This window comes from Aquarana catesbeiana, linkage group LG05 (assembly GCF_042186555.1).
Source record: "Aquarana catesbeiana isolate 2022-GZ linkage group LG05, ASM4218655v1, whole genome shotgun sequence".
In the NCBI taxonomy this organism is placed as follows: Eukaryota; Metazoa; Chordata; class Amphibia; order Anura; family Ranidae; genus Aquarana; species Aquarana catesbeiana.
Genome location: NC_133328.1, coordinates 217,679,482 through 217,698,210, shown reverse-complemented (window position 1 = coordinate 217,698,210; position 18,729 = coordinate 217,679,482). Strand labels below are relative to the sequence as shown.

Here is an 18,729-nt window from a genome sequence, read left to right as displayed (position 1 = left end):
ATGATCACTTTGTGTTTGTATTAGTTCACTCTGGGTACTCTGGTTTCCAACTAAAATATACTGGTAAGTTAATTTAATGTGTAAGTCCAGGCAAAAACTAACTAACTCTAAACCTGTATTCTGCCACATGCTAAACCTAATCTATCTAACCCTGTAAAGCAAAAATAATTGTACTTACCTATTCTGCAGCCGATCCGGTCCGGTTGCCAGCGGCAGAAGCTGTGTGCAGGAAAGGACTGACAACGGCTGTGAAATGGCTGGGAAGTGACGGCAGCCATAGACTTACTATATATGCTTCCATTCTTGGGTGCCTCTCCTGCACCCGCCTCCACACTGAAGCTGCCGCTGACAGCTGATGCTTGGACCGGACCAGATTGGCTGCAGAATAGGTAAGTATAGCGATTATTACTTTACAGGGTTAGATAGATTAGGTTTAGAATGTGGCAGAGAGCCGGTTTAGCGTTAGTTAGATTTTGCCTGGACTTCAACTTTAATGAATGTAATACAGATGGAAGATTCCCTTTTGGGGGGACAGGGGATGTGACTTGTTTCTTTTACCTTGTTATTTGTCAGTGCTACATACCTGTAAATATAACAAATATATATATATATATATATATATATATATATAGATACCTTTAATGACCATTAGGCAAAGTAGTGATAGCTACTAAATAAATTACATGGTACTGTTGAAATTAAACCTATTGCTGTTAAACTTGGATACATAAAAGCAAGCACTGACACTTTACCTCCACGGTATTCTGTATTATTCCGCCAGTCAATGAGATCTATTTCTGCAGTGCCTGCAATTACAAGCTCCAGCTCCCGTGCGTCAAAAACCGACACAAGTCTTGAATCAACAACCTGAAAAGAAAAGAATAAGCCTTTATTACATAGCCAGAAACTGTTCAGATTAGTGATAAACTTGGAAGAAAGCACAAAAAGTGGCAACAAAACTCTTTTTGTTTCACTCTTGCATTTTAGGTATTCATTTCCAGATGTTCCAGGTTTAGTAATTACATCTATGTAATGAATAAATGTATGTATAAATGAGTAAATCAATAAATGTCAGAATCTGTTTAACAAACAATAAATAATATGTTATGGTATGTTTGTGTATTTTTTGTTTAATCAGACTTTTAAATTTGAGCTTTTTTTCAACAAAAAGAAACAAAAAACATTTGATATATTCAAGTAATACTCCCCCCCCCCCCCCCCACACCTTCAAAACAGCCTCAACAGACAAATCATTACTAGGTGTAAAGGTATTCACTTATCCCTTCTTACAGCACATGGAGTACTGTTAATTACATCCCTTGCCTTCAATGTCTAGAGTTCAACAGATAGCATGCCACACAAAAATATATGAGTGATATGTCCTATTACTGATTGGCTGATACAATAACAACAGTGGGCCTCTGTACCCTATCCTTGTTGATGCAGTGGTTGACAGGTAAGCCAGCATTTTGACCACATTTAAATAGAATGACCATCCTTTAATTCCACCTGTGGTATGTCCTCTATTATTCTTCAAACATCGCTACCTGAGACACATGTCCAGAATGTTTGAAATACTATCAGCAATTATACTAACATCACCAACAAATACTATCACCAACTATACTAAGATCAAGACAGAAGCCTACGCAAAATCAACAATATAGGCACAAGGCCTGGGCTTTCTTGCCATTTTCCCCAACATTTTTTAAATGTATCTGGTCATCCTCTATGTTGATATACCAGTTTTTTCTTTCTGGATAAGAATATTGACTGATTGTTTCCATAAATTATGATTAGGTGGGTATGGCGATTAGCCACTTTTGGGCTGAGTTTCTCTGCGGTAAACAGTAATCGAGTTAGTGATATATTTATCTGAGCAGTCAAGAGTTCTTCTTCCACCCAAGAATACATATTTTGGGCTACAAAGCTACTGTATGTTTGCCCAAAATACAGTGTTATTAGTATTAACAACTCCATTCTTATATCTGAATAGTTTTGTACATCTCCATAGTATACAGTTTGGCCATTGTAATTTGGACACAGGCACAATTTTAGTTTTTTTTTCAGGCATTTACCAAAACATATTCAAGCTATAGTTATATAATGAATATGGGCTGAAAGTGCACACTCTCGGGTTTAATTTGAGGGTATATACATCCAAATTGGAGGAAGGGTTTAGGAATTACAACTCTTAAAAATAGCCATCCCTCTTTTTTAAGGGACCAAAAGTAATTGGACAATTGAATCAAAAGCTGTTTCATGGCCAGGTGTGGGCTACTCCTTCATTATTTCTTCATCAATTAAGCAGGTAAAAGGTCTGGAGTTGATACTAAGTGTGGTATTTGCATTTGGAATCTATTGCTGTGAACCTACATCATATGTTCAAAGGAGAAGTCCATGCAAGTAAAACAGGCCATTGTAAGGCTTCAAAAACTAAACAAATCCTTTAGAGAGATAGCAGCAACATTAGGAGTGGCCAAATCAACAGTGTGGTACATACTGAGGAAAGAAGAATATACTGGTGAGCTCAGCAACATAAAAAGGCCTGGACGTCCATGAAAGACAACAGTGGTGGATGAAGGCAGGATCCTCTCTATGGTAAAGAAAAACCCATTCACAACATCCAGACAAGTGAAGGACATGCTCCATGAGGTGGGCGTATCATTGTCAAAGTTTACAATCAAGAGAAGACTTCACAAGAGTAAATACAGAGGGTTCACCGCAAGGTGCAAACCAATCATAAGCCTGAAGAATAGAAAAGCCAGACTAGACTTTGCCAAAAAAATCTTAAAAAGCCAGACCAGTTCTGGAAAAGCATTTTATGGATGGATGAAACTGAGATTAATCTGTACTAGAATGACAAGAAGAAAAAAGTGTGGGGCAGGCTTGGAACAGCTCATGATCCAAAGCACGCAATGGGGGTTATTTACTAAAGGAAAATCCACTTTGCACTGCAAGTGCACTTGAAAGTGCACTTAAAGTGCACTTGGAAGTAAAGTCGCTGTAGATCCGAGGAGGACATGCAAGGAAAATTAAAAAAACAGCATTTTAGCTTGCACATGATTGGACTATAAAATCAGCAGAGCTTCCACTCATTTTAGATCTACCCCTTAGAATTAGAGTGACTGCAATTCCAAGTGCACCTTCAGTAAATAATCCCCATTGTCTTCTGCAAAACATGGTGGAGGCAGTGTGATGGCATGGGCATGCATGGCTTCCAGTGGCACTGAGTCATTGGTGTTTATTGATGATGTGACAAAAGACAGAAGCAGCCGGATGAATTCTGCTGTGTTTCGAGATATACTGTCAGCCTAGATTCAGCCAAGTGCAGCAAAGTTGATTGGACAGCGCTTCACAGTACAGATGGACAATGATCCAAAACACAGTGCAAAAGAAATCCAGGAATCTTTGAAGGAATTGAAGTGGAATATTCTGCAATGGCAAAGTCAATCACCTGATCTCAACCCAATTGAGCATGTATTTCACTTGCTAAAGGCAAAACTAAAGGCAGAAAGACCAACAAACAAAGAACAACTGAAGACAGCTCTAGTTAGAGCCTGGCAAAGCATTAGAAAGGAGGAAACCCAGTCTTTGGTAATGTAAATGGGTTCCAGACTTCAGGCAGTCATTGCCAGTAAAGGATTCTCAACAAAATATTTAAAAAAAAATATTATTTATGATTATATTAATTTGTCCAATTACATTTGAGCCCCTGAAAATGGGGGACCATGTAAAATAATGGTTGCAGTTCCTAAAATTTGTACTTGATAATTATGTTCAACCTCTTGAATTAAAGCTGAAAGTCTGCACTTCAAGTTCATTTGGATTGTTTCATTTTTATTTTGTTCTGGTGGCATACAGAGCCAAAAGTATGAAAATTGTGCCTGTGTCCAAATATATATAGACCTAACTGTATGTATAAGTGTGTCTGTATTATGTTTGTCTATTTTACTTAATTAAATTAGAAAATGCCATGGCAAATGATCTGTTTCCAAAAGTATCAATTAAATGTTTTAACGCATTCACAGTGCCACCTTGTGGTTAAAAGCGTCCGTTTTCATTTTTTTCATATTTTATCATTAATACTATTCATTAGTTTAAACAAAAACGATTTGTGGGATGATTCAAATGATAGCGGAGAGAATGATGTGTAGTTGTAGTATTCCATATAATAGTTTTCCCAATGCACTGCAATGCAGCAGGCTGGGGGGAATATGTCCTATTGAAAACAACAGATTTTCAGTTGTCTATGTAGTTTACTTGTTTTAGAAAATACACAAACTGCATTACAATGTTGCTAATGTAAATGAATTTCTGACCAAGGAAAAAAAAAAATTAAAAGTAAAAGACAAAGGCTTTTTTTTAACAAACAGCTACACTATAGTGTCAAAAGTATTGTGACAACTTTAATGGCATCCCAGTCTTAGTCCGTAGGGTTCGATATTGAGTTGGACCATCTTTTGCAGTTATAACAGCTTCAACTCCTCTGGAAAGGCTGTCCACAAGGTTTAGGAGTTTGCTTATGGGAATGTTTGACCATTATTCCAGAAGCACAATTGTGAAGTCAGGCACTGATGTGGACGAGAAGGCCTGGCTTGCAGTCTAATTCATCCCAAAGGTGTTCTATCGGGTTGTGCAGCCCAGTCAAGTTCCTCCACCCCAAACTCGCTCATCCATGTCTTTATGGACCTTGCTTTGTGCACTGGTCCAAATCATTTGGTGGAGGGGGGATAATAGAGTGGCGTTGTTTTTCAGGGGTTGGGCTTGGCTCCTTAGTTCCAGTGAAGGGAACGCTTAAGGTTTCACCATGCCAAGACATTTTGGACAATTTCATGCTCCCAAATTTGTGGGAACAGTTTGGGGATGGCTCTTCATGTTCCAACATGACTGCGCACCAGTACACAAAGCAAGGTCCATAAAGACATGGATGAGTGAGTTTTGGGTGGAAGAACTTGACTGGCCTGCACAGAGTCGTGACCTCAACCCGATAAAACACCTTTGGGATGATTTAGAGCGGAGACTGAGAGCCAGGCCTTCTTGTCCACATCAGTGCCTGACCTCACAAATGCGCTTCTGGAAGAATGGTCAAACATTCCCATAGACACACTCCTAAACCTTGTGGACAGCCTTCCCAGAAGAGTTGAAGCCGTCAATAGACGTCCTCCCGTGCATGAGCTGCCTGCACGTCGCCTGCGGGGTGCGCGCAGCGCGGTCTGTGATCACAGAGTCAATGAGATCCCGATCCTGGCCCCTTACCACGTGATCAGCTGACAGCCCATGACAGCTGATCACGTCCACATCAGTGCCTGACCTCACAAATGCGCTTCTGGAAGAATGGTCAAACATTCCCATAGACACACTCCTAAACCTTGTGGACAGCCTTCCCAGAAGAGTTAAAGCTGTTATAGCTGCATAGAGTGGGCCAACTCAATATTGAACTCTACGACTAAGACTGGGATGCCATTAAAGTTCATGTGCGTGTAAAGGCAGGTGTCCCAACACTCTTGGTAATATAGTGTATGTCTTCCAATAATTTGGTGAGATGTGTATAAGAATATCTAGCTGGATCGAGGCAGTCTACGTTCTAATATGACATTTTAAATATTGTTTAAGACAGTACTTTTGTTCTCAGTTACAGAAGTCTGGTGCTGGTAGTTTTGAATCACGAGAATGAGTTAAAATTTGTTAACAGCTTTGCGCCCGCGCTATAGCTGAATGACGGCTACAGCCTGGACCATAATTGCCGGAAGGCCATCAGTAGATGTCCTCCCATGCATGAGCTGCCTGCATCAATGAGACTCGGCTGATCACAGATCGGAGTCCGATCCCGGCCCCTTACCACGTGATCAGCTGTCAGCCAATGACAGCTAATCATGTGATGTAAACAAAAGATCGGTAATCGTCTTTTTTTCTGCTTGCGCTGACAGTGTGAGTAGATAAAAAAAGCTGATCACTGGCTTGTGTCAGAAGGTCAGCGGTCCCAAAGAGGGTGAGATGTCACCTGAGTATCTGTGCCCACCAGTGCCATCTACCACTGCCCACCAGTGCCACCTGCCAGTGCATAGAAATGCCGCCAATCAGTGCCCACCTGTGCCACCAATCAATGCCCACCTGTGCCACCTATCAATGTCCATCAGTGCTGCCAATCAGTGCTTCATCATCAGTGCCACCTATCAGTGCTGCCTATCAGTGTCCCCCAGAAGTGCCCATCAGTGCCACCCATCAGTGCCTATCAGTGCCACCTATCAGTGCCTTTCAGTGCCATCTATCAATGCCCTTCAGTGCCACCTATCGGTGCTCATCAGTGCCGACCAGTGCTGCCTCATCGTTGCCCACCAGTGCCGCCTCGTCAGTGCCCACAAGTGCCACCTGTCAGTGTCCATCAGTGCCGCCTTATCAGTGCCCATCAGTGCAGCCTCATCAGCGCATATCAATGAAGGAGACTTTTTTTGGGTACAGTGTTGCGTGACTGCGCAATTGTCATTCAAAGAGTGACAGCGCTGAAAGATGAAAATTGGCCTGGGCAGGAAGGGGGTTTAAGTGCCCAGTAAGCAAGTGGTTAAAAAAGAATTATGCCCTATGCAAACCCATGCCCAAAATTTTTAAACCCAACTCAAGCCATGAATGTTTCTTCTATTTTTGGAAAAAGTGGGAAAGCAATAGAATCTCTGTTGATCTATGAATGGAGGAGGTGGACCTATCAATCATCCCCCATTTTCCATTCATATATCATTTTTCGTTCATGGAAGGCATAGTAACGGCTTCTATGAATGAAGCAGCTGAGCAAAAAGGGCGGGTATAGTTGGACACTCTGGAAGAGTGCCTATCACAGCCCCTAAGTTCTACTAACCCCCGCCACACTGGAAAATTGTGACGGAGGGGGTAGGTGGGGGGTATTGGTGGAGAAATATGTCGGTGAAAGGAGGGCACATCTCACTAAAGGTAAGTAACGTCTGTTGTGTTGATTTTTATTTATTTTTTATTTGGTATAGGTAAACTGTATAGTCACCTTACCCCCTCCAAGAGCAGCAGCGCCAAAAGAAAGCAAGCACTGGGGGTTATTTACGAAAGGCAAATCCACTTTGCACTACAAGTGCACTGCAAGTGCACTTGGAAGTGCAGTCGCTGTAGATCTGAGGGGGACATGCAAGGAAAATAAAAAATAGCACTTCCCCTCATTTCAGATTTGCCCCTCAGATCTACAGCAACTGCACTTCCAAGTGCACTTTCAGTGCACTTCTAGTGCAGAGTCGACTTTCCTTTAGTAAATAACCCCCACTGTGGTAAAATGTGTCTGCTGCAAAGTGCAGGTCCCAAGAACTGTTGATTTGTGTTTTAGCTGTATTTTATATATAATATTTTTTTATATAGTACCAAAAAGAAAACAAGTGCTGTGTTAAAAAGTATCTGCATTGGAGTACAGGTCTCGAGAACTTTTGATTTGTATTTTAGCTGTATCTTATATATAATATTGTTTTATATTGTAAGACATACCTCATAAAACCCCCGTACAAGGGCTTCAGTTTGTTGAACCACGCCTCGTTCCACTCTCCATTTTACCATCTTTTCTATATATTCTTTCTTATTCTTTTCTGTTACTTGTATGTTTGTTCCACCAGACTTTAGCTCTCTCTCTGTGACCTATCAGAAAGTCAGACAATCCAGGTTAACATATGCTATACTAAGGTATCAGTCACAGTGGCATAATAACATGTGTAAGTGTATTACCAATTCTAGAGAAATTTTAGTGTAACCTAAAAAGCTGACATGATATGAAAATATAATTTCAAAACTTAGAGTTGTCCCCAGGGCAAGAAGTAAGGAGACATATTTCAATGGGGACACCTGTTCCATTGACAACTGTCTAATAGAGGAATTCCTGTGACTTTGGGAGATTACTTCACTTCCCGTTGTGCCTCTGGAACAGGAAGTGAAGAGAGGATTCCACAATGGTACAAAGATGGCAAAATAATCACCTGGCAGGGGTTTAACCCTTCCCTACTTTATCCAAAGCTGCAAGAAAGTTTTGGCTATGCATATACTGTAAGTGAGGACTTTTAGACCTTATGCGGCAAGCTGTTTAAAAAGAGAACAAATCTAGTTGCCTACAGAAACAAATAATAATCTTTCTTCCACTCTTTAATAGCAGTATGGGAGTTTGAAAGGGAGAATATGATTTCATTGCTCTTCTGTACATTTTAAAATCTTTCTGTAAGACAGTTGAATACTATCCCATCTTATGGCAGTAACCCAATAGCATCTTATGACAGTCACGACTATACCAGACAAGATAAAAGTACTATGGATGGGAGAAATTAGATTTGATTTTTGATTATCTAATTCAGACAGTTGTTCCACTCAGTGATAATCTGATTTTGGTTCCAGCTTTTTTGTTACTATTATTCATTTGGCTAGAGATTCTTGAAAAAAGTCAACTTTACAATTGTCTAGATACCTATGGTTCATCATTTGTTACCAGAAAAGTGTTTCTTCATGTTAAAAGAATTCCCAATAGACTTATTGAGACGATGCAGATACAATAAATTCACCAGATAATGAAACTGAACTCAGTAGGCAAGACTGCATATGGACTGAGGCACAAGTACATGCATTACTTTTAGGGTGTGTTTCAATGTACTCTACCCCTACAGATAAGTATGTTTTCATTTTTAAAACTGAAAAATGCTTTTAGCTGCTTGTAAAAAAGAAATGCATAGCTTCTGTATACTGATATTTGTAGCACCCTCTGTGTATAGTGTAGGAAAATGTAGTTGGGTTCCTCTGTAGACAGAGGAGCCAGGGTTAATTTGTTTAGAGTTAGCTGGCAGAGCTCCAATGGCTCAGTCTCTGTAACCTCCTCCTGGCTTCTGGATCTGCTTGAGGGTTCTACAACTTAGAGGTCAGAGGAGCAGATATTAGGCCTCCTCCAATCCTTGGGTGAGGCCCAGAATATTTATGGAGTCTCCTCCAATCCTCGGGTGAGGCCCAAAAGGCAGAGAGATGAACCATACATATTCTAGAGCCTGGTCATGTGGGAGCGGAGTCCAGGGTGCAGTTGCCTGGAGGGGACCCCTGTGCTGGAGGGCTTTGCTCCTGGCAGGAGGAAAGAGCCAGAAGAAGAGAGAGGGAGATCAGAAGCAGCAGAAGCCTCACACCCTGTCAGCCTCAGCTAGGCTTAGTTGAAGCCATCCTGGGAGCCATTGGGACCTGTTCAGCAGCCACATGAGCTTCAGGATCCACCAAAGGGATTGAGTGAGTAGCTTCAACAACTACACCCCACAGCCTGATAGAGGAGAAGCAGCTAGGTGCAAGACCCAGCTTGCTACTAAGGGACAGCTTAGAGCCACTGAAAGCCAGCACAGCTTCCCTACACCTCTTGCTTGGGGAATCAAAGACGCAGCCAGGTACATCTGCTGTTTTACAGAAAAATAGCATCTGCATTTAGTGTTTGGAATATTGGGAATATTCAGTTCAGCTGATCCATTTATCACACGAGAGGACAGCATAGTGACTTTTGGGAACCACAAAGTTAGTAAGTCCTCAAGTTGCATCCAAATTACCATTCTGGGCATCCCATACCTACCCCTGTGCTGTAGGGCTTTGCTCCTGGCAGAAGGAAAGAGCCAGAAGAAGAGAGAGGGAGATCAGAAGCAGCAGAAGCCTCACACCCTGTCAGCCTCAGCTAGGCTTAGCTGAAGCCATCCTGTGAGCCATTGGGACCTGTTCAGCAGCCACATGAGCTTCAGGATCTACCAAAGGGATTGAGTGAGTAGCTTCAACCACTACACCCTAGAGCCTGATAGAGGAGAAGCAGCTAGGTGCAAGACCCAGCTTGCTACTAAGGGACAGCTTAGAGCCACTGAAAGCCAGTACAGCTTCCCTACACCTCTTGCTTGGGGAATCAAAGACGCAGCCAGGTGCATCTGCTGTTTTACAGAAAAATAGCATCTGCATTTAGTGTTTGGAATATTGGGAATATTCAGTTCAGCTGATCCATTTATCGCACGGGAGGACAGCATAGTGACTTTTGGCAGCCAGAAAGTTAGCAAGTCCTCAAGTTGCATCCAAATTACCGTTCTGGGCATCCCATACCTTCCCAGCCCTATCCTAGTTCATCCCCTAATAAACTAAAAACAAAACAAAACATCCTGGACTGGTTTTTGACTACAGAGTGAATTACATTCCTATTGCCTGGCTGTGCATGTGAGGGGAACCCAAAAATCCAGCGGCTCCTAAGGGGGTAGCGCTACACATTGTATGCATAGTCTACAGAATATCACTGTTAATCAGAGAGGGAATTTCTGAGGAAATAGAATAATGATGCTTTTAGTGGGCACTTAGCACCATGCATTTCATCTACATACATTATTTAGTTCCTGTTTACATGTGATTAATAAATTAGTATAGGTGGTCAGTTTGATATAGAATATGAATAATGTATACTGCTAGTAAAAAAATAAATAGTAATGTTAAAATAAACTGAAACATTGACTAAAAGAATGGCAGTCATCCCACAGTATGTAAAAAAACAATAGGGTTAAGTCTATGATTTTAGGAAGTGCCAAACTACTCTTTATTTCACAGCGTGTTAACAAATTTTGAGGAACTATGATCATTAGGTGGTCGGTCATTAGGTGGTGACACAAAGTAATTTATTTTGCACACCACCAGCAATAACGCTTTAATAGTCATATTGTGGTGCAGATATTTATATATCTTTATAAATTTAGTGTATAAAATTAGATAGACATCATCGGTTTCATATATATGGGCAAATATGTTGGCAGTAAATCTTAGAGATTCTGTGCTGAAAATTCTCATGTACAGGGCAAAATGACTTCCATGGCAAACTGATCTGAATTCTGGTGTTATCAAAATAGCAGTTCATTCAAACATTTTGCCCCCTCAATTTGGCTTTAATATGGTCAGATCTTTCAGAATTGGTAATATTTTGGACAGAAAGTCTCACTAATTTGTATTACAAACCAGTCAGTGGGAAGTGACAGGAAATCTCTACAAATTGAGGGAAATTTCCCTCTTAAACAGTTGTCTCCTCACCTATTCTGGTGTCATCTGTAAAAAATGTTCCCAGTGACAATGTGCACCAGCACAAACAGATAGGGTGAAGGTACCCTGTGGGGTATTTTATCACAGAGATGACAGGAATTTTAATTCTTATCTACTCTGTTATGCATAAACTTCAACATCTTGCTGTTTAAAGGCCCCCGTAAACAAAGGATGATTGCTGGCAATTAAAGTTTTACCAGTTCCAGGCACAACTTTCATATCCATATCCTGATGAATATAGTGTAAAACCAAGAAATGGGAGGAATCGTACCTTCCCATACAGTTAATAGGACTTTAACCACTTAAGGACCGGAAGATTTTCCCCCTAAATGACCAGGTAATTTTTTGCGCTATGGCACTACGTCACTTTAACTAACAAAATTGCGCGGTCGTGCGACGCTGTACCCAAACATAATTTTTTTTCCCACAAATAGAGCTTACTTTTGGTGGTATTTGATCACCTACGCGGTTTTTATTTTTTGCGCTATAAACAAAAAAGTGTGACAATGTCGAAAAAAACCCCAATATTTTATATTTTTTGTTGTAATAAATATCCAAAAAAAAAATTTATTCATCAGTTTAGGCCAATATATATTCTTCTACATATTTTTGTTAAAAAAAAAAAAATCGCAATAAGCGTATATTGATTGGTTTGTGCAAAAGTTATTGCGTCTACAAAATAGGGAATAGATTTATGGCATTTTTATAGAATTTTTATTATTATTTTTATTATTAATATTTTACTTGTAATGGCAGCGATTTGCGATTTTTAGCAGGACTGCAACATTGCGGCAACAGATTAGACACTTTTGACACATTTTTGGGACCATTGACATTTATACAGCGATCAATGCTATAAAAATGCACTTATTACTGTGTAAATGTCACTGGTAGGGAAGGGGTTAACATTAGGGGGTGAACAAGGGGTTAAATGTGTTCCCTCGTGTGTGTTTCTAACTGTGGAGGAATGTGACTGACTAGAGGAGGAGACATATCGCTGTTTCTGATTAGTGGGAATAGACGATCTGTCTCTCCTCTCCTGTCAGAACAGCGATGTGTGTGTTTACACACACACATCGCTGTTCTGGCTCTCATGCCCGCAATCGCGCGTGGCCGGCGGTCATAGGGTCCCTCGCTGTTCAGCGGCGCGTGTGCCTGCTATAGCTGTTTAAAGGGCCTGACGTACAGCTATGGCGATTCTCTGGAACGAGCCGACCTGCCGGCTGGTTGACAAATGGTTAAAGGATATGAGATAGAACCAGTTAGGAGGGGATAGACATGTCTCTTACCCCTCGTGCTATCTTTTGTGGATTGCCACTATATGTGTCCGTACCTAGGATTTGAAGGGCTGGCTGTGAATAGTTGCTAAATTGAATTGGGCTGAGATATGTCAGCCATGTATACTCTTTGTGTATGCTGCCATAGATACATTGGATCAGCTGAGATGGGTCTTCTATATCCTAATATTTCAGATATGTGAAAGGTGCCCGCCATATTCTACCTAAGGTGTAATCCAATGTCTCTCAGACCAAGTCCTAGGTTCTGACACTTTACACTACATGATTGGGTGTGGTCCGGTCTTTCATTTCATGCTGGAAATTACATACAGCCAGAATCTGATTAAATCGATGAGCATCATATTTATTTAATGCCTTTATTGGCTATGATCCCTTTTTTTCTTGTTATTGAAAAAATATGAAATGATTTGTAGATTGCTGTGATTGTAACGATGTCCCTTAATTGAAAATTTAGATGGATATTTGTCAGGAACCATGAATCAGACGGAGACAGACAATGTAGTAAAAATCACACCTTTTAATATAATGGTAAAAATGGTACAAATAATAAACGTAGTCAAAACATGGGTTCAGTAACCAAAGTGGGTAGTTAGAGCAAGCCAGTAAATCAGGAAGCCAGAGATCAGCATAGTCGGAGGCAGCAAACAGGATCAGGAACCAGAAGGGACGTCAGCCAGGCAAGTCTTTAAGAGGAACACAGCAGAGAATCTCCAGATAGGTTTGACCAAGGTGAAGGCACAGAAGAAATAAACCAGGCAGGTTAAATAGCCAGAAAGGGGCTGGCTGACGAGTGGGAAATGATCACTAGCTGAGCCACTGTGGAACAATGAGTGCTGGCAATTAAGTGACAGCTGAGCAACCTGAGCACTGAGAAGGGAGGTCTGAGCCCAGCCCTGACAGTACCCTCTCCTCAACGACCCTTCCCCCTCGGAGGGCCACCAGGTTTGAGGAGAAAACATCTATGGAAAGCACAGAGGAGGACAGGAGCATGTACGTCTGAGGATAAGACCCAAGAGCGCTCCTCTGGACCGTACCCTTTACAATGAACAAGGTACTGTATGCACCCACAGAACCTATGGGAGTCAATGATTGATTGAATCTCATACTCCTCATGGTTCTCAACCTGAACCGGGCAAGGACATACTGTAGTACCGAAGTGATAAAGCAGTTGCACACCAAAGGTTTTAATAAGGAGACATGGAATACATTTGAAATACGCATATTAGAAGGAAGGTCTAATGTATAAGCCACTGGGTTGATCCTAAGGAGAATACGGAAAGGCCCAATAAACCGTGGTGCCAGTTTCAGTGAGGGAACATGGAGCCAGAGGTTGCGAGATGACAGCCAGACCCTCTCCCCAACTTGGTAAGAAGGAGCAGGTAGGCATCTGTGGTCAGCATGGAGTCTGTACCTATCATTGGCACGTCGCAAGGACTCTTGGACCTGTACCCAAGTGGAACGAAGACCACGAAGATGCTCCTCTAATGCAGGTATTCTTTGAGGAATAAATGAGTCAGGCAACATGGATGGTTGGAAACCATAATTTACCATAAACATAGACAATCGGGAAGCAGTATTGACGGCACTATTGTGAGCAAACTTTGCCCAAGGTAAGAGGTCTGACCAGTTGTTATGGTGGTCAGAAATATACAAATGGAGAAACTGCTCCAAAGCTTGGCTGGCTCATTCTGTGGCCCCATTGGACTGCGGGTGATCTGCAGAAGAGAAGGAAAGCTGAATTCCCAGCTGTGCACAAAAGGCTCAACAAAACCTGGAGACAAACTGGCTGCCCCTGTCCGAGATGATAACCTTGGGTAGCCCATGTAATCGAAAGATCTCCCAAACAAAAATGGATGTCAGTTCTTTGGATGTGGGCAACTTCTTAAGTGAAATATAATGTGACATTTTTGAGAACGGGTCAACCACCATAAGAATAACTGTGTTGCCCTGGGAGTTGAGTAACTGCATAATAAAATTCATAGACAGGTGGATCCAAGGCCTCTCTCCATTGGGTATGGGTTGTAGGAGGCCCACTGGAAGGTGTTGTGGTGTCTTACTCTGACCACACACGGATCAAGCAGCTATGAAGGCGGCTACATCGGCGCGGAAACTAGGCCACCGGAATTGTTGAGAAATAGCCCAAATAGTTGATTCCTCCCTGGGTGGCCAGCTGTCTTGGGTGAATGGTAAGTCTGTAAAGCAGTGCAAAGACTCTTAGAGACAAAGCAGTGGTCACAAGGTTTCTTGGGAGGAGAATGGATCTGAGCGGCAAGAATTCTGTCACCCAAGGGTGAAGTGAGACTGGTACGAACAGTAGAAAGAATACGATCAGGGGTATCACAGGAACAGGAACCGACTCTATCTTGGAAGTGGAGGAAAACTGTTGTGACAATGGATCAGCCCTTACATTCTTAGTACTGGGTAAGAAAGAGACTATGTAATTAAAGCTTGACAAGAAAAGAGCCCATTGTGCCCTTCTCGGAGATAGGTGTTTTGCCTCAGACAAGAATGTGAGATTCTAATGGTCAGTCAAAATGAGGACCGGCACAGTGGTTCCTTCGAGGAGTTGCCTCCATTATTTAAGAGCTAAAATTATCCCTAACAACTCTCTGTCCCCAATCTCGTAATTCCATTCTGCAAGAGACAATGTCTTGGAAAAGTAGCCACAAGGATGCATATCGCTCTCAGAGGTAGGACGTTGAGACAGAAGGGCACCTCCAGTCTTGGATGCATCAACCTCAAGAATGAAGGGTAACGTAGGATCAGGATGTGCCAACACAGGAGCTGAAACAAAGGCAACCTTGAGAGACTCAAAGGCTTTAATATAATCCAGGGACCAATTCTGTGAGTTACCGTATTTTCTGGTCATATCAGTCAGGGGCTTGACCAGAGAAGAGAAGTTACAGATAGATTTCCGATAATAATTGGCAAAGCCAAGAAAACGTTGTCGAGGCCACTGTAGTACTGCAGATAGTTTCTCTGCGTCTATCAAATAACCAGCAGTGGAAATGACATAACGCAGAAATGTAACCTGTTCACGATGGAACTCACACTTTTCCAACGTGCAATACAGGTTATTATCTCTCAGCCTCTGTAGCACACAGGAGACATCTGTGTGGTGGCTCTCTAGAGATTTAGAATATATGAGAATATCGTCGAGCTAAACCACCACACATTGCTGCAACATATCTTGGAGGACATTGTTGATAAATTCCTGAAAAAATGCAGGAGCGTTGCAAAGACCAAACGGCATTACGAGGTATTTGTAATGTCCTGTCCTAGTATTAAACACAGTTTTCCATTTGTCGCCCTCCTTGATCCTCACAAGATTATATGCCCCTCTCAGATCGAGCTTTCGTGAAAACTGTTGCTCCCTAGAGGTGGTCAAATAATTCCGTAATCAAGAGAATCGGATACGCGTTCTTAATAGTGATGCGATTGAGACCCCTATAATCAATCCAAGCTCTCAGTTCACCACTCTCCTTTTTGACAAAGAAGAAGCCAGCACCAGCAGGAGATGAGGATTTGCGGATGAACCCTCGAGAAAGTAAGTCAGCAACAAAGTCCTCCATGGCTTTATCCTCTGAGACAGATGAAGGGTAAACCCGGCCATGAGGGGGCATGGCATCAGGCTGAAGGTCAATTGTGCAATCATACGACCAGTGTGGAGGCAAACTACCGGCTTGACCTTTGTCAAAGACATTGCCAATCTCGTGGTACGCCTCTGGCAGAGAGGAGAGTGAAGAGGTGCACAAGACCTTGGCCACTTTCTGAAAACCTGTCTTACTGCATTGTGGCAACCAGGAAAGAACCTCAGCACAAAGCCAATCAAAAGAGGGGTTGTGCCTCTGTAACCAAGGATAACCAATAACCACCGGGCAATGGGTGAGGAAATAACTTGAAATTGGATTATCTCATGTGAAGAGCCCCTATGGCCATGGTCAACGGAGCAGTCTCATGAGTCACATGGGCAGGCTATAGAGTTCTCCCATCAATAGCCTCAATGGCAAGTGGAGTGGCACAAAGCTGCAGTGGAGCCAATTGCTTATACACAAAGGCACTATCTATGAACAGGCCTGCAGCCCCAGAGTTGATTAGAGCTTGTGTCTCAATGGACGACTCAGACCAAGAAAGGGTAGCCGGAACTAAAGGCTTATCCTACAGGATAACTGGGGATGTAACAACGCCACCTAAGGTCTGTCCCCTACAGGACCTCAGGTGCAAGCATTTCCCAGATGGGTAGGACAAGACTTCAAAAAGTGACCTGCCTGGCCACAATAAAGGCACAATCTCTCCCTCCTCCTAAAGGCCCTCTCCACCGCAGAGAGACATGTGAAGTCCATCTGCCTGGGTTCTACTTCACTGGCGGAATCAGTACCAGGAGGCATGGGAGGTGAGGGAGGTGGAGGTGGGACTGCAAAGCTCAGAGCCAAACGTACAGGAGGCTTCCGCAAGCGCTCCTTAAAGGAAGGTCTCTCTTGGAGTCTGGAGTCAATGAGAATAGCAAACAAGATCAACTTCTCCAGATCTTAGGTATGTCTCGGGCTGTTATCTCGTCTTTGATGTTATCCGAGAGACCATGAGAAAAAGCAGCCACAAGGGGCTTATTGTTCCAAGTGACCTCTGCTGCCAGAGTACAGAACTCAATGGCGTAATCGGCAAAAGTTATCGTACTCTGTTTGATGGACATGAGGCTGTTAGCAGCAGAAGTGGAGCGGTGGGAACATCAAATACCCTTTTAAAGGAAGCCACAAACTCAGGGTAAAGCTGGACAATGAGTTTTTGCATCTCCCTTAGAGCGTTTGCCCAGGCCAAGGCTCTATCAGAAAGCAAAGAAATAATGAAGCCTACTTTGCTTCTGTCCATGGGGAACGCCTGGGGCAGCATTTCAAAGTATATCCCAACCTGGTTGAGAAAATCTCTGCATTGAACTGGATTGCCCCCAATTTGCTGGGCAAGCGGAGCGGAACCAGACATACCCCTTACAGAGGTAATATTCTAGGCGGGTGCCTCCACAGAGACTGGAGCAGCAGCAGAGATGGTCTGCCCCACATGTTGTACCGGAACAGCCACAGTGGGAGGATCCAGGTGAGCAGTGCGAATCAGGAGCATCTGTAACACTATGGAAAAACTAATCCATGCGGTGGTCCTGCTCATCCAAACTGGAACAAATATTACCACTAGGTGGATTGCCTTCATCTTCTGAATTCATGGTCTCCGCCTACTGTCAGGAACCATGAATCAGATGGAGACAGAAAATGCAGTAAAAATCACACCTTTTAATATAATGGTAAAATTGGTACAAATAATAAACATAGTCAAAACATACCCAGGGTTTCGGTAGCCAAAACGGGTAATCAGAGCAAGCCAGTAAATCAGGAAGCCAGAGATCAGCGTAGTCAGAGGCAGAAAACAGAATCAGGATCCAGAAGGGACGTCAGCCAGGCAAGTCTTTAACAGGAACACAGCAGAGAATTTCCAGATAGGTTTGACCAAGGCGAAGGCACGGAAGAAATGAACCAGGCAGTTTAAATAGCCAGAAGGGGCTGGCTGACGAGCAGGAAATGATCACCAGCTGAGCCACTGTGGAATGATTAGTGCTGGCAATTAACCGACAGCTGAGCAACCTGAACACTGAGAAGGGAGGGCTAAGCCCAGCCCTGACAATATTGAGTTTCCCTCAAGAATCGGAGAACCAACTCTGCGAAACACATTGGATTACTCTATGCTTAAGAACTTCTCTATGTTCATGTTGAGAACAAGTATCATTACTGGTTATGTGCAATGTTATTCACACATCTATATGTTCTTTATGATGCTTTTATTGATGTTTATATAAATAAAAATTACATTTAATGTCTTTCTGCGTACCTCAGCAACAATCTCATATCCTTTAAAGTCCTATTCACTGTATGGGAAGGTACAATTCTTCCCATTTCTTGGTTTTACAAAGGATGATTGCTGCTTGACTGATATTGGACTGTTTTGGACTGGACTGTGGGGCTTCTTTGTTCTGTACAGACATCCTAAGAGTCAACCAATCTCAGGGAAATAAATCATTGTTTGTGACTGAATTTTCTGTCCTAAAATCTTTATTTCCTTCAGCCAGGCCCAGCGCATAGGGTAGAAATATAGGCACTGTTGTGCTGCATGTTTATGTTCCACAGAACTGCTCTTCTACTGTTATACAGCTATTGTGTGGCGGTCGCAACTTCCTTCTGCCATGCTATATTTGTTGGAGGTCTTCAGAGCTGAGCCGAGCATTACAATCTTTTGGGTTATAGTCAATTTAACTTTAAACTGAACCTGACTGTCATTTTAGACATCTGCATGGATGATATCTATAAGAAATACTCAAATA

The 18,729-nt window shown here is 42.4% G+C and overlaps 1 protein-coding gene across 3 annotated transcripts in view; it reads right to left on the bottom strand.

The window, feature by feature from the left end:
• Positions 1 to 18,729, bottom strand: part of HECW1 (HECT, C2 and WW domain containing E3 ubiquitin protein ligase 1) — a 415,705-nt gene that overhangs the window by 12,233 nt on the left and 384,743 nt on the right. For all 3 annotated transcript variants that reach the window (XM_073630548.1, XM_073630547.1, XM_073630550.1), the window contains 2 exons: positions 7,498 to 7,644; positions 753 to 867 (listed from right to left, as the gene is read on the bottom strand). In XM_073630548.1, the coding sequence (XP_073486649.1) occupies positions 753 to 867; positions 7,498 to 7,644 (262 nt within the window). The remainder of the gene's footprint in view (positions 1 to 752; positions 868 to 7,497; positions 7,645 to 18,729) is intronic.